General features: G+C 47.2%; 1 protein-coding gene across 1 annotated transcript in view; it reads left to right on the top strand.

Moving 5' to 3' along the window:
- Positions 1–15,299, top strand: part of Ube2q2 (ubiquitin-conjugating enzyme E2Q family member 2) — a 50,451-nt gene that overhangs the window by 25,075 nt on the left and 10,077 nt on the right. Inside the window, exons 5-10 of the mRNA XM_013011945.1 lie at positions 1,380–1,464; positions 1,771–1,831; positions 2,855–2,945; positions 10,663–10,721; positions 14,168–14,216; positions 14,867–14,962. Coding sequence (XP_012867399.1) covers positions 1,380–1,464; positions 1,771–1,831; positions 2,855–2,945; positions 10,663–10,721; positions 14,168–14,216; positions 14,867–14,962 — 441 coding nt within the window. The remainder of the gene's footprint in view (positions 1–1,379; positions 1,465–1,770; positions 1,832–2,854; positions 2,946–10,662; positions 10,722–14,167; positions 14,217–14,866; positions 14,963–15,299) is intronic.

The following is a 15,299-nucleotide window of genomic DNA, read 5'->3' as shown; positions in this document are numbered from 1 at the left end:
TCAGGCCCCACGACTGGACCCCCCCCACCCCCAAAAAAAAAGAAGCTAGCACTCTACCACTTGAGCCACAGCGCCACTTCCAGTTTTCTGAGTGGAGATAAGAGTCTCATGGACTTTTCCTGCCTGGGCTGGCTTTGAACCGTGATCCTCAGATCTCAGCCTCTTGAGTAGCTAGGATTACAGGAGTGAGCCATCGGTGCCCAGCAAGATTCCATCTCTTAATTTGTAAAAAGCCAGGCTGAAGGTATGGCTCAGGTGGTAAAGCACCAGCTGTGAACAAGCAAGCCAAGCAAGAGTATAAGCCCCAGTATGGAGGGTGAGGTAGGGTGGGAAGGGGGAGGTAGCAGTCTCAGCTGGGCATGATGGTCCACACCTGTAATCTCAGCACTTGGGAGGGTGAGGTCATAGATTGTGTTACAGGTTAGCCCGGGCTATGTACCAAGACCCTGTTTGAAATCCAAAACAAGCAAAAAGCCAAACCAAAATATGATAGCACCTCAGTTTCTCCTTTCCCATTCCATTCTTGGTGGTGGGTTCAGTGCTGTGGTTAACAGCTAGGACTCTGGCCTGGTTTAGTTCTCTGGTCTGTTGACAGCCGCTGTGTGCCCTGTGCAGATCACTGGACGTCTGTGTATACTTCATCCTCACACCTACCCTCAGACGTGGCCTTCATGTGTTGAGATTCAGTATCTTTCTCCTCTATGAAGCTGGCCTTCGCTTTGTCCTGCCCAGACCAAACAAATCAATCTTCTCATTCAGTATGTCAGGATGAGGGGTTTCTAGTGGAGCTTGAACCCTGGGCCTGAGTGCTGTTCCTGGGCTCAAGGCTAGAGCTCTGCCACTTTGAGCCATAGCGCCAGTTCTAGTCTTCTGGTGGTTCATTGGAGATAAGGGTCACACAGACTTTCTTGCCCAAGCTGGCTTTGAACCCTGATGCTCAGATCTCAGCCTCCTGAGTAACTAGGATTACAAGTGTGAGCATCAGTGTCCAGCCTATTTTGTCTTTTTGTTGTTGTTGTTGGTCATGGGGCTTGAACTCTGGCCTGGGTACTGTCCCTGCACTCTTCAGCTCAAGGTGAGTGGTCTACCACTTGAGCTACAATGCCACTTCTGGTTTTCTAGTGGTTTATCGGCAACAAGAGTCTCACAGACTTTCCTGCCCAGGCTGGCTTTGAACTGTGATCCTTAGATCTCAGCCTCCTGAGTAGCTAAGATTATAGGCGTGAGCCACCGGCGCCCGGCTCCTATTTTGTCTTAATGTTGAGGGGCCATCTGGTTTTACATGTCATTGTAAGATTTTGTTGATAACAGGTTCAAATACCTTAAATCTTTTGATTCTTGACTCAGTGGACTATGTTAACAGCACTTTTATGTTTCAGGGTGCCGTGTGTGGTTCAGTGCAAGCTTCAGATAGACTCATGAAAGAACTCAGGGACATATATAGATCGCAGAGCTACAAATCAGGTAAGGGCCTGTGGGGTCTGTGCTCACCGGGCTGTGCTCTGCTGCCCTCCTGACAGTGTCCTTATTATGGAACTGGATGGAATATTCTGGAAGATATAGGAGGTAGAATGAAATGAGTTTGTTAATAATAAGGAGTTTGTGGATTTCATTAAAGAATCCCCTTAATTGTGGGCTGTAACTCTCCGTGAAGGCATTGAGTTCCTGTGGTAGTTACAGTCTAGCTTGTTGCCTTCCTTTATGTACTTACCTCAGCATGGTAGGTGTAGGGCCGCAGGATGCGTGACCACCGTGTCTGTGTCTTCACAGGGATGTACTCAGTGGAGCTCATAAACGACAGCCTGTACGACTGGCATGTGAAACTACACAAGTAAGCACCGATCCAGGCGCGACGCTGCCAGCCGAGCGAGCGAGGGCCTCCTCTTCCCAGAGTGTTGCCTGTGCACTTTGGTGTTTACATATTTAGACTTCGTTTCTCTGGAAGTCATTCTCAGATTATTAAAATGAGCCAGCCCTTCCTTCCTTTCTCCCTCCCTCTCTTCCTCCTTCTGTTCCCTCCCTCCTTCCCTTCCTCCTTCCCTCTTTTCTTCCCTTCTTACCTCCTTTCCTTTCCTCCCTTTTCCCACCTCTCTCCCTCTTTTTATCCCTCCCTTCCTTCTATTTGTACTGGGGCTTGAACTCAGGCCTGGCTCTGTCCCTGAGCTCTTTTGCTCAAAGCCAGCACTCTACCACTTTGAGCTACACTTTTGGTTTTCTGGTGGTTAATTGGAGATAAGAGTCTCACAGAGTTTCTTGCCTAGTCTGGTTTTAAATCACAAACCTGATCTCAGCCTTCTGAGAAGCTATGATTACAGGTGTGAGCCACTGGCACCCAGCAAAAGGAGCTATTTCTGAGGCCTCACAGTTAAGAGCGGAGGAGTATATATTGTCATGAGATAGTGTTGTATGGAGTTCTTGAGACAATGGCAAATTGGAAACAGAAGTATCTTTGTGGCATCCGTGTTTATGGAACACCTGTAGACAATTCAGTTTCATGATGATTTGACTTGATGGTCTTACCAGCAGCAGATCCCTATTCTTGAACCTCTTGGCTAGTAACACAAATTTTTGGAAGCATATTATTACTTTATATTATTTATATTTTTTGAGTTCATGAGACAATTCTGTCCATGCGCCTGTTTCTTTTTAGAAGGACTGCTAGCTTGTCGATTGCCAGTGCTGGAGTTGCTCTGTGTGTGTGTCCCCAGTTGTGGAGAGGTGGTCCTGCCTGCAGCGCCCACTTACAGCTCAGGCCTGGAGCCGCCTGGGGCCCTGGGGCAGTTCTCTAGGTTTGAGTTCCCCTGGGAAGGTTCGCTAACCTGTTTTGAATTGGCTTTCGTTTTGCTGTTCCTAGGGTGGACCCCGATAGTCCTCTGCACAGCGATCTTCAGATCCTAAAGGAAAAAGAAGGCATAGAATATATTTTGCTTTGCTTCTCTTTTAAGGTAAGAAAATAGGAATGGAATTCCATGTGCTTCTAATGGGAGTGTGTATTTATGCCAGTGGCCTTGGAAAACAGTTGGGCATTATCTGGTAAAATAGAAGCTACTCCTATCAGGTAGTTCAGAAATTCTCTGAACTAAGTGCAGGGAGCACCTAGACACACCAGGAGACACAGTTTTATATGTCTACTTATGGCAATGTATTTCCAGATAGATGTGCATACATATATGTGAATACCTTATATATATATATATACATATAGATAGGTAGATAGATCACACACACATGCATATACCTACACAAACCTACATCTATTCAGGATAGCATTATTTTACCCTAGAGAAAAATGATCCCATGTTCCAAAAAATGGAGAATTATGGTATTCATAAAACAGGACATAGCTGTGTGTAGCAGGAAAGGCCATTTGAACCCTTGTTGCTTTAGTTTATTTGTCAGGTCGGATCTTGTATTTCTGCACAAGCTAGCCTCTCAGATCAGTTTGTTTTTTGAGATAGTCTTGCTGACTTTTTTCCACCCATGCTGGTCTTGAATCCTAATCCTCCTATCTCGGCCTCCTGCAATAGCTGGGATTACAGGCATGACCACCTTGTCCAACCACTACTTTCTTGAAATAGCCCCAAAGTCTGTGTTTTCTTTCATTGTTGTTCCTGCTCAAACTCTTGTGCTTGTCAGCTGATGTGTCTTCCTGGAATGTGAATCTGGCATATAGTCACTGAAGTTGCTGACAACTTTTCACTTGTACTGATTTTATGAGGTAGTCCGTGAAAAGCCAAGGTAGGACAATAAATGCCAGAGACTAGAGGCAGTGCTTTCATTGGGGTATGCGTGGCGAGGCGGGAAGTGGCTGGCAGTCTGTTGGATTTGTGTTTCTGGATGATAGCTCTTGCTGGAAAGAAGGGCCTGCCCTAGGGTCCTAGGATTCTTTGAGAGCACTGGGAAGAGAGCGCACTTGACTCATGTTTACTGACCTGTGAGGTGCCCCGTAGCTGAATCACCAGGTGTGGGACTTGGCAGACGTTGGAGGATAACAGCTAAGACTCAGAGAGAGCGCGTCACGGAAGGTGCTGAAACTGAGCATGTGTGGAAGCGTGGCTGCGATGGCTGAAAGCCAGAGTAAGCATAGGCGCGTGGCTGCGCCCGCAGCAAGCGATCTGTGTGAGCCTGCGCTTCTGCTTTTCATCCTAGCAGTTCAGGAGGTAGCGATAGAGGGGATCACGGTTGAAGCTAGCCAGGGAAAAAAGCTTGGAAGACCTCTTCCAACCAGGAGCTGGGTGCAGGGACGTGTGTCTGGCATCCTACCCGCGCAGGAGGCCAGAGTCAGGAGGACTGTGGTGCCAGGCCAGCCTGCGGGAACCAAGTTAACCCGTCCTCGCCCCAAGTGCACATGATGGCAGTGCCTGTCATAAGTAGGAGAGCACCAGAGAACGCCAAAAGAGACCCTAGCTCGAAATAGCTAGAACCAAGTCCTGCACTCCTGGCTCAACTGATGGCGGCACCTGCCTGTCAAGGATGAAACCCTGCTTCAGACCCCAGAAAGAAAGGGAGATGACTTCTGACTTTTCACACCACATCTAAATTGAGTTCTGAGGTAGAACTTCAAGAAGCGTTCATATAACTCAACTGCTTTTGCTGGAAAGTACTGACTCCTTACTTGGCCTGTACATTCACTAAGAGAAGGAGGGAAGCTGGGCCTCTGTCTCCATTTTGCTCTGAGCCGCTCACCTGGCAGCCACCTTGAGATCCTGGGAGGACAGGACAGGACGGACGGATGGACGGACAGAGGATGGATGGATGGATGGATGGATGGATGGATGGATGGATGGATGGATGGATGGATGGACAGATAGCTCTCACAGGAGGGTTCCCCAAACCCCAAGCTGTCCAGCGATGACAGCCTCTCCACACCTCCTTCCAAGTGACCACCAGATCGTGACCAGGCAGCCCAGTGCTGTTTAATGATCACTCACGCCCTTCATCCCCACCCAGAGTCCATTCTCTAGTTAAACCTAAGGCTCATGTCTGTACCATTCAGAGGTGGGCTCACTGTCTCTTCATGTGGCTATCTGTTCCTTTAAAAAAAAAAAAGGTTTATAGAAACAAATTTATATTTACTTAGGGAGAAGTAGGATTGGGAAGAGGTGACCCATGCCTTCAGAGCTGGGCGGATTGTGGATGTGCTAGGAAGAACATGGCTGGTTTGTGGTAACTTGTCTTTAACTATTTGAAGGACTGTAGATTGGGAAACATGAGTTTATTTGTTTATTCGATGAACACAGGGCATATACGCAGAACCAAAAGTCAAGTGATAAAGATCAGTTTTCAACTCAAGTCAACTCGGTAGTAAGGAAGGGGTTTGTAACTATTCAGGGTCTTCTTTCAAAAGTAGAAGGCTCTATGAAAGAGGGTGAGAGGAAGGGAAGAGAGAAAAGAATGGAGGATGAATAGTTTCACAATCAGTGCTGCTCTGTGTGCAGTGAAGGGTCCCCAGTGGAAGCTGGGGCCGATAAGCAATTGAGAGCCAGGGAAGAGAAAGCAATGGGGAATTATTCTGAGCAAAAGATATGCATGTCTGAATTAGCATAAAAAATGGCTACGCTTCTATTGGGAGGCAGAGATTGGGGTGTGATGATTGAGGCCAGCCTGGGCTTAGGTTTGTGAGATTCCCTCTGAGAGGCTGGCAAGAGGTGATGCGCCTTTTTTTTTGTTTTTGGTCCAGTCGTGGGGCCTGAACTCTGGGCCTGGGCGCTGTCCCTCAGCTCTTCAGCTCAAGGCTAGCGCTCTACCACTTGAGCCACAGCGCCACTTCCGGCTTTTTTCTTTTTGCTTATGTGGTGCTGAGGAATCGAACCCAGGGCCTCAGGCATGCAAGGCAAGCGCTCTACCACTGAGCCACCTTCCCAGCCCCGCACCTTTCATCTTGGTGACAAAGGGAGGCACAAATAGGATCGTAGTTGAGGCATAGAGTAAGACTTTATCTTGAGAATAACAGACTCACTTGCTTAGGGTGCCTGCCTAGCAAGCGTGAGGCCCTGGGTTCAAACCCTAGGGCTGCCAAACAAACCAACCAAACCCCAAACAGAAGAAGTAGCAAAATGTATGCCTGTAATCCCAGCTTCTCAGGAGGTGGAGGGAGACAGTAGAATCACAGTTGGAGGCCAGCTCCATCTCGAGGTGGCAAGAGATCCTAGCTAAAAACCAAAGTAAAAGCCAAAAAAGAATGAATGATAGGTCAAGTGGTAAAGCCTGACCCTAAATTCAATCCCCAGTAGTATACTGTAGAAAACAAACAACGAACAGCTAGAAGGTCAGTGCCTCTGATTGGCAATCAGGTAACGTTAAGATCCTTGTAAAAAGCCTGATTCTGTTTCTGAGTTAGGATACTAACTGAAGCTTAAACTCAAGCTCAAACCTTCATTTTAGCAGCGATCTCTACCTTTTTAAAAATCTTGAACTCAGCTTGAGGGCTGTCCCTCAGCTCTTCAGCTCAAGGCTCTCTACCTCTTGAGCCACAGCACCACTTCCAGTTTTCTAGTAGTTTATTGGAGGTAAGAGTCTCGCAGACTTTCCTGCCCAGGTTGGCTTTGACCACGATCCTCAGATCTCAGCCTCCTGAGTAGCTAGAATTACAGGCCCAAGCCACCAGCACCCAGTTTTAAAGAATTTCTTAACACAAAGGTAGATCTCAACACATATTCGAAAATATAAATAACAGGAGAGTGAATGAAGTTCCACTTCTTCAAGCTTTCTATCCCTGCCTTTCATTATGCTGTCAAATTAAGATAATAAAGGAGATTATAATAGTCATTAAGTTGGTAACTGTGCCCGTAGATTTTCTGATTTGCAATAGAAATCTGAGATGATCTATTATATTTGCTTTTTGTTCCTTTGCCAAGAGGATTAAATTTTCTTTTCTTTTTCTTTCTTTTTTTTTTGGTTGTTGGGAGGGCTTGAACTCAGGGCCTAGGTGCACTGCCCCTGAGCTTTTTTGCTCAAAGGTAGCACTCTACCACTTGAGCCATAAGGCCACTTCTGGTTTTCTTGTGGTTAATTGGAGATAAGAGTTTCACGGACTTCCCTGCCCAGGCTACCTTTGAACCTCAATCCTCAGATCTCTACCTCCTGAGTACCTAGGATTATAGGCAAGCCCAGCTGAATGGTCATAATTTTTGTGTGATGGAGTCCCCCAGCTTCCCTCTTTCCACAAATCAAAGGAAACATGTGTGTGTGTATATATATATATTTATGTGTGTGTGACGTGTATATATCCATATGTATATATATGTAGATCCATATATCTGATATATATGGATATATACACATCACACACACATATATATGGATATATACACATATCACATATATACTGTATAGGTTATATAAAATATATTTTGTATATATAACATATACATGAATGCATATATTGTATACATATTTACATATATTGTTTTCAAGCATCTTTAGACTATCTCATTGTGATGCTGTCACCAAAGCCTCAGGCAGAGGGTCATAGTGGGCCTGACAGTCTTGTGACATGGCTATCGCTTTTTGTCCTTTTTACGGCATTCTTCCTGGCTACAGATTTGTAGAACAGCAGGCACTTTGTATTCCCAGGTCAAATTATTCAGGAGCATTGTATCTCAGTTAATATCTGAATGATGGCAAAGAATTCAGGTCTTCTGCATTCTTTTTTTTTTTTTTTTGCCAGTCCTGGGGCTTGAACTGAGGGCCTGGGCGCTGTCCCTGAGCTTCTTTTACTCAGGGCCAGTGCACTAGCTCTTGAGCCACAGTGCTACTTCTGGCCTTTTCTGTGTATGTGGGACAGAGGAATCAAACCCAGGGCTTCATGCATGCTAGGCAAGCACTCTACCACTGAGCCACCTTCCCAGCCCATCTTCTGCATTGTTTTTTTTTTTTGGGTCCAGTTGTGGGCCTGAACTCTGGGCCTGGGCGCTGTCCCTCAGCTCTTCAGCTCAAGGCTAGCGCTCTACCACTTGAGCCATGGCGCCACTTCGGCTTTTTTTTTTTTTTTGCTTATGTGGTGCTGAGGAATCGAGCCCAGGACCTCATGCATGCAAGGCAAGCGCTCTACCACTGAGCCACCTTCCCAGCTCCATCTTCTGCATTCTTAAACTCAGGTGACTTTCGACCCCATTTCCTGGTTTGGCCTTCTGGCTTACCCTGCTGTGAACTTGAGGAGGTCAGAGAAAATAGCTGAGGTTTTGCTGTGCGCGCGCGTGTATGCGCACACATGTGGTGTGTGTGTGTGTGTGTGTGTGTGTGTGTGTGTGTGTGTGTGTTGGTCAGGGGTCAGCTCTTCAGCTCAAAGCAAGTGCTCTACCACTTGAGTCACAATGCCACTTCTGGTTTTCTGGTGATTTATTGGAGATAAGAGTCTCACAGATGTTCTTGCCCAGGCTGGCCTTGAACCTTGATCCTCAGATCTCAGCCTCCTGAGTAGCTAGGCATTACAGGCATGAGCCGCTGGCACCTGGCTCTTTTGCTGCTTATTGTTCCTTCCAGTATAAACCTGTGTATTTGCGGGCGTGCATATGGCTGGATGGCACAAATTGGCTTTAAGAATGCATTAGTTTCCGTGAGTCCATATTGTTGGGGCATCAGCCCTGGAGACAGTTTGTCTTCAGGTTCCCTGGCCTCTCCTGATGAGAGCCAGGGCGTGTCTGGTTCCTTGCTGCCTCAGGAAGGTGAGGGGCAGCCGCCACCTTGGCCATCTGTCCAGCAAGCAGTTGTGCTCTAGTACTGCATTAGCATCTCTGCTTCAGTTTGTAGTGACATGATACTTTCATTCTCTGGAATCTATGTCCAGAACTAAGACTGTGGAAAGAACTGTGCTTATTAGTCTGAGAAGTGTCGAGGTTTATTCTCATCGGCGAGCTCATCTTCCTTCGCTGTTGTTAAGTCTGGCGATCTTTCTTCCGACCTGCTTAACGGAGGGCTGAACTCAGGGCCTGGCGTGGTTCTGCTTGAGCCAGGCCCTAGTGTTTCGTTTTCAGATGAGGTCTCCCAATTCACTTTGCCTGAGCTTGATCCCTGATCCCTGATCCCTGATCCTTGAACTGGGCTCTGCCTACCTCAGCCTCCCAGGCATTTTCGGCCACAAGTGTATGCCTTCCTGCCTGGTGCCCCAACCTCCACTTATTTAAATTGGTGCATATTAATTGTGCAGTGTGGAGAGTGCTTGTGATGTTTCTACACAGGATGTAGTGTACTTTGGCCATCATCACCTCTTCTGCTACTCGAAAAAGTACACTCTTTCTCCCACCCCTTACAAAAATCTTACTGCAGTCTTTCACATATATATGCATGCTTGAATTCTCCTCTACCTTCTCTCCCTTTTTTTTTGTCTGGCATGGGGCTTGAACTCTGGGCCTGCACGCTGTCCCTTAGCTCTTCAGCTCAAGGCTAGAGAGCTACCACTTGAGCTACAGCGCCACCTCCAGTTTTCTGGTGGTTTATTGGAGATAAGAGTTTCACAGACTTTCCTGCCTGGGATGGCTTTGAACCATGATCCTCAGATGCCAGCCTCCTGAGTAGCTAGGATGACAGGTGTGAGCCATCAGCGCCTGGCTCTCTACTTTCACTCATTCCCCTCCCACCTCCTGCTGCTTCCTCCCCCAGCAATCTTTTCTTTACCTTTTGTCATTTTTCTTTAGATGTAGCTTCTGAATAATAGAGATAACTGGCAGTATTTAGCCTGCCTGCCTGCCCTCCCTGCTCTCCTCCTTCCTTTCCTACTTTTTACCTGTACTAATGCTTGAACTCAGGGCCTAGGCACTGTTCCTGAGCTGTCTTTTTGTCTTTTGCTACTACTTGAGCCACAGCACCACTTCTGGCTTTTTCTGAGTTAGTTTATTGGAGATGAGAGGTTCACAGATTGTCCTGCCAGGCTGGCTTCAAACTGTGTTCTCAGATCTCAGCCTCCTGGGTAGCTAGGATTACGGGTGAGAGTCACCAGTGTCCCGCTTTTTTCCCTCTATGTCCCCTGCTGAGTCCCCTCTGTGTCCCCGCTGTGTCCAGCTGTGTCCTCGCTGTGTCCCGTGGTGTCCCGCTTTTTTCCCTCCCTTCTTCCCTCCTTCCTTCCCTACTTCCTTCCCTTCTTGCCTTTTGGACCAGTCTTGGGGGACTGACTTCAAAGTCAGGGCCTGAGCTTTTCTGCCCAAGGCCAGTGCTCTACCTCTTTGAGCCACAGCTCTGCTAGTATTTGTCTTTCTGAGTCTGGCTTATTCTGCATAATCTAGTGTTCTACCTATTTTCTTCATAACTGAACGTTCTCTGTACTGCCCACCTTGTGAGATGTGGTCTCAATCACTCAGCCTTTGCCTAGGCTGACCTCAGACTTCTATGCATGAGTAGCTATGATCTTTGACTTATAATTGAAGCACTTGGTCCACTGCATTTAGTGTTGGTGCTGACATTTGAGTTTCAATATACCATTTTATAGATGGTTTTCTTTTTAAAATTTTAGTTATTTATGTGGCAACCAAAGAATTGAACCCAGGGGCCTCGTGCATGCTAGGTGAGCACTCTACCACCAAGCTACACTCCCAGCTCCTGTAGATGGCTTTCTATCTGCTTTGGATCAGATCATACATGTGTCTATACAGCTTTCTAAGTTATTTTAACATCTTCTCAATAGTATAGTATTGAGGATGTTCCTAAAATTAAACTTGTGCTTTTCAGGATAACTTTCCGTTTGATCCTCCCTTTGTTCGAGTGGTGTTACCTGTTCTCTCAGGAGGGTAAGTTGAAGTGATTGTTTTTATCTTAGATATTAAGTGTGCATCAAGAATCATTAGGACAGCCAGCTAAATGCTAGGGTGGCTGGGTTTGGGGACCCTATTCAGAGTCATTATTACAAATCATTAAGTTGTTCCTAGGTAATTTTCAGTGGTGCCTATTTATATGTTTATCATTTAAAAATTGAGTGTTCCAGCTGGGCACCGGTGGCTCATGCTTGCCTGTAATCCTAGCTACTCAGGAGGCTGAGATCTGAGGATCGTGGTTCAAAGCCAGCCTGGGCAGGAGAGTCCATAAAAGTCTTTATCTCCAATAAACCACTCAGAAAACCGGAAGTGGCGCTGTGGCTCAAGTGGTAGAGTGCTAGCCTTGAGCTGAAGAGCTGAGGGACAGCACTCAGGCCCAGAGTTCAAGTCCCATGACTGACAAAAACAAAACAAAAACTGAGTGTTCCCTGGTACCAGTGGCTCACTCCTGTCAACCTAGCTGCTCAGGAGGCTAATTTGAAGACCCTGGTTCAAAGCCAAGCCTAGGCAGAAAAGTCCATGAGACTCTTAGCTCCAATGAATTATAAAACACACACACATATACACACGCACGCACACATGCACACATGAGTGGTAATTGTCATGTCTAGCTTTCCTCAGTTTCCTCTGGCTGCTTTGTGGTCAGAAGTCCTTTGGATGGTGTGGAAAGGTCAGATTAGTTATCAAATGTTCTGTAGACCCCAAACTAGGAACAATTAAGTCACTGAGAAATTTCAAATGCTTAGCTTCTTGTGGAGATAATTCATTGTGTTGTAAGTCTAAAAGTTTCTAGTTCCTATGTTGATCATTGCTGCTTTCAAGATAGTAATAATGACATTTAACTTATAAGCATGGGTAGCAGGTGACAGTGGCTCATGCCTGTCATCCTAGCTACTCAGGAGGCTGAGATCTGAGGATTGCGGTTCAAAGCCAGCCTGGGCAGGAAAGTCCATGAGGACTCTGATCTCCAATAAACCACCAGAAAATTGGAAGTGGCGCTGTGGCTCAAGTGATAGAGTGCTAGCCTTGAGGTGAAGATCTGAGGGACAGCGCCCAGGCCCTGAGTTCAAGCCCCACGGCTGACAAAAAAAAAAGAAAGAAAAATCGGTAGACTCTTACATTTATTTACCCGGGAAAAAAAACCCGGACTTGAGGTGTGGCTCCAGTGGTACAGTGCCAGATGAGATGATTAAAAAAAAAAATAGGAGCAAGAGTGCCCAAGCCTTGAGTTCAAGTCCTAGTGCCAGCAAGGGGAAAAAAAAGTATTTTTTTTTGGGGGGGGGTCCGGTCGTGGGGCCTGAACTCTGGGCCTGGGCGCTGTCCCTCAGCTCTTCAGCTCAAGGCTAGCGCTCTACCACTTGAGCCACAGTGCCACTTCTGGCTTTTTTCTTTTTGCTTATGTGGTGCGGAGGAATCGAACTCAGGGCCTCAGGCATGCAAGGCAAGCCACCTTGAGCCACCTTCCCAGCCCCCCCAAAAAAGTATTTTTATTAAAGCGTCCCTGAGCTCTTTTGGATTAGATAATAAAAAAGCTTTTCCTATCCCAAAGCCTCATAATCAGTTTTGAAAGATGAGTATTAGGTAATCCAGTCAAATATTCACATACATAAAATAAATTTGACCTTTTTTTGTCTCTTGCTTATAACTCTAGTCATTTTCCAGCTAGGCCCTCGTGGTTAGGTTTTTCTCGGTGGAAGCCGTTCTGATGGCCCAGCATGGCGGTGAACGCAGGCCTGGTGGCTGGCTCACTGGTGGAGCTTGGATTCATCTCAGTTAACGGGCCCAGCAGGGGAGAGGGAGTCAAGTACAGGACTTGTCTTAGAGGTGAATGAGCAGACCGGGCAGGGGCGACTCCCGCAGAAGTCTCCTCTGTCTTCATGATCAGAGCCAGGCGGGGGCTAAAGGGACTGCGGAGTGCAGTGCGCACGCGCTCCTTTGGGCAGGGTTGCACTTGCCAGGCCTTCCCGGCACGGGAGCGATGGCAGAGCAAACCCAGCACTCGCCATGTCAGAGCTGTGTTTCGGACGGGGTGCTGAGCCCCTTTTCTTCTGTGTGTTTTATTTCTTCCATCTCCTGTCTTCTATCCTGTTTCTTTATCTTGTCATAGTCAACCTTTTAACTAAAACAACAGCTCTTCATAAGTAATTTAACCTTTATTTCTGATACAGTGCACCCTCATAGAGTACATGTCAAGTGTTGTGCAGCCTGAACCACTCCCTCCTCCTGGAAGGTTCTTGAAGCTGCTCTGTGTGTCCATCCTTCACTGATGGTGCCTACATTCTCTTAGCTGCTGTGGCTCTGTGGCGCTGCCTGTAAAGAGGAGCCTATGAAGTACGGCTTCTTTGATGACGGCTCTGGGCCGTGGCGGAAGAGGCTGCTTTAGGATGGTGACGCGCTCTGAGCTGCAAGTACAAGTGTACCTGTAGCAGGTGGTGGGTTCGAGACCTGGCAGAATTCTCAGCTTCCATGTCCACCGTCTTCCCCAATTCTTGTTATCTTGAGCGTCAGCTATAGACACAACGTTCAAAGCATACTGCAATCTCACACAAAGCAGGGTGAAGTGATTTGTTTTGAGACAGTACAACAGGTTGAATCTTGGGGCTGGGAATGTGGCTTAGTGGTAAAGAGCTTGCCTCGCATGCATGAAGCCCTGGGCTTGATTCCTCTACCACATATACAAAAAAATGGCAGGAAGCCAGGTGCCAGTAGCTCATGCCTATAATCCTAGCTATTCAGGAGGCTGAGTTCTGAGGATCAAGGTTCAAAGCCAGCCTGGGCAGGAAAGTCCATGAGACTCTTATCTCCAACTAACCACCAGAAAACCATAAGAGGCACTGTGGCTCAAGTGGTAGAGCCTTTGCCTTGTGCTAAAGAGCTCAGGGACAGCGCTCAGGCCCGGAGTTCAAACACCAGGACTGGCAAAAAAAAAAAAAAAAGAATCTTGATTTTAGATGATGGCTTTAGAGATGAGCTTTGGTTCCCTGAACAAGTGTTTCAGGCCTGGAGAACTGAAGGAGTCCTGGAGGGCTTCCGGGTGGAATCTCGCCGCACGGCCCTGAGCACAGGTACAGGACACCCGGCTTCTCCATTCTGGAATGTTTGGGAATAAGTTCTTAGGGTTTGTTTGTTTGTTTACTTAAATGTGCTGGTCCTGGGGTTTGCACTCAGGGCCTGGGCACTGTCCCTGAGCTTTTTGCTCAAGGCCAGTGCTCTACCACTTGAACCATAGCTCCATTTCCAGCTTTTTGTTGTTGAATTGGAGATGAGTCTCACAGACTTTCCTGCCCGAGAATCTTCCTAAGTAGCTAGGATGGCATGAGCTGCCAGCACCTGCCTGAGCTCTTAGGTTTTGGCATCTTGCGCATGTTATCTTCTGCAAGGACCACAGGGTATAGAGAATGGCGTGTGTCCCTGTCTTTCAGGTACGTGTTAGGTGGTGGAGCGCTGTGTATGGAACTTCTCACGAAGCAGGTAACTCTTTCCCGCGCTCCCCGATTCTCAGCCGCAGTGAACTACTTCATTGTACAAATAAGGGTCTAAGAAAAGTTCTCTTGTGGGGCTGGGAAGGTTGGTCAGTGGTAGAGCGCTTGCCTTGCATGCATGAGGCCCTGGGTTCAATTCCTAGACATCACATAAGCAGAAAAAGCCAGAAGTGGCGCTGTGGCTCAAGTGGTAGAGCGCTAGCCTTGAGCTGAAGAGCTGAGGGACAGCGCCCAGCCCGAGTTCAGTCCCCATGACGGACCAAAACAAAAAAGTTCTCTTGCAATAGCATCTGCCTTAACTGTATTTATTTTGTTTTAATGCCTCCCACTTTTAGTCACACAAAAGCTATTTAAAGTAACCTAGTGCAGTTATTTAAGGTAACCTAGTGCAGTTATTTACAGTAACCGAGTGCTGGACCAAATGTGCCCCAGATGAAACTGAGGGAGGACCGCTGTGTGTACGTTTAGCTCTCCCCTGGCAGGCGCCTAGAGCATGGCATGCTGTGGGGGCTGTGGCGAGGTTCTGGAAGCAGCCAGAGTCTTCCTGTGTCTGCACTGTTGATGACCCCGTGCCCGGGGTGGGATTTCTGCGTGGAGACAGCGCAGAGCCGCGTCTCAGAGCTGTGTTTCCTTCTGCAGGGCTGGAGCAGCGCCTACTCGGTTGAGTCCGTCATCATGCAGATCAACGCCACCTTAGTCAAGGGCAAAGCTAGAGTGCAGTTTGGAGCAAATAAGGTACTTTTTGTCGTAAGAATCTTATCATGTAAAGTCTTATAATACGTTTCCCCCTATGCTGTGCTTGGCAGGTTTCTTGTCTTGACCTGACTCTGTGAAGCAGTGTGTTTCATTTTTGTTTGGTTTGTTTTCTTGTTAGTAAAATGACCCATCAGAGAATGCCAGAGTATAAGAAAACTAGCCAGATGCTGGTGGCTCACACCTGTCATCCTAGCTAGGAGGCTGAGATCTGAGGATCGTGGTTGAAAGCCAGCCCAGGCAGGAAAGTCCATAAGACTCTTATCTCCAATAAACCACCAGAAAACAGGAAGTGGCGCTGTGGCTCAAGTGGTAGAGC

The sequence above is a fragment of the Dipodomys ordii genome, unplaced genomic scaffold (genome assembly GCF_000151885.1).
Source record: "Dipodomys ordii isolate 6190 unplaced genomic scaffold, Dord_2.0 Scaffold15, whole genome shotgun sequence".
Taxonomy (NCBI): domain Eukaryota; kingdom Metazoa; phylum Chordata; class Mammalia; order Rodentia; family Heteromyidae; genus Dipodomys; species Dipodomys ordii.
Note: the sequence above shows the minus strand (reverse complement) of the source record. Positions and strands in the feature narration are given on the sequence as shown.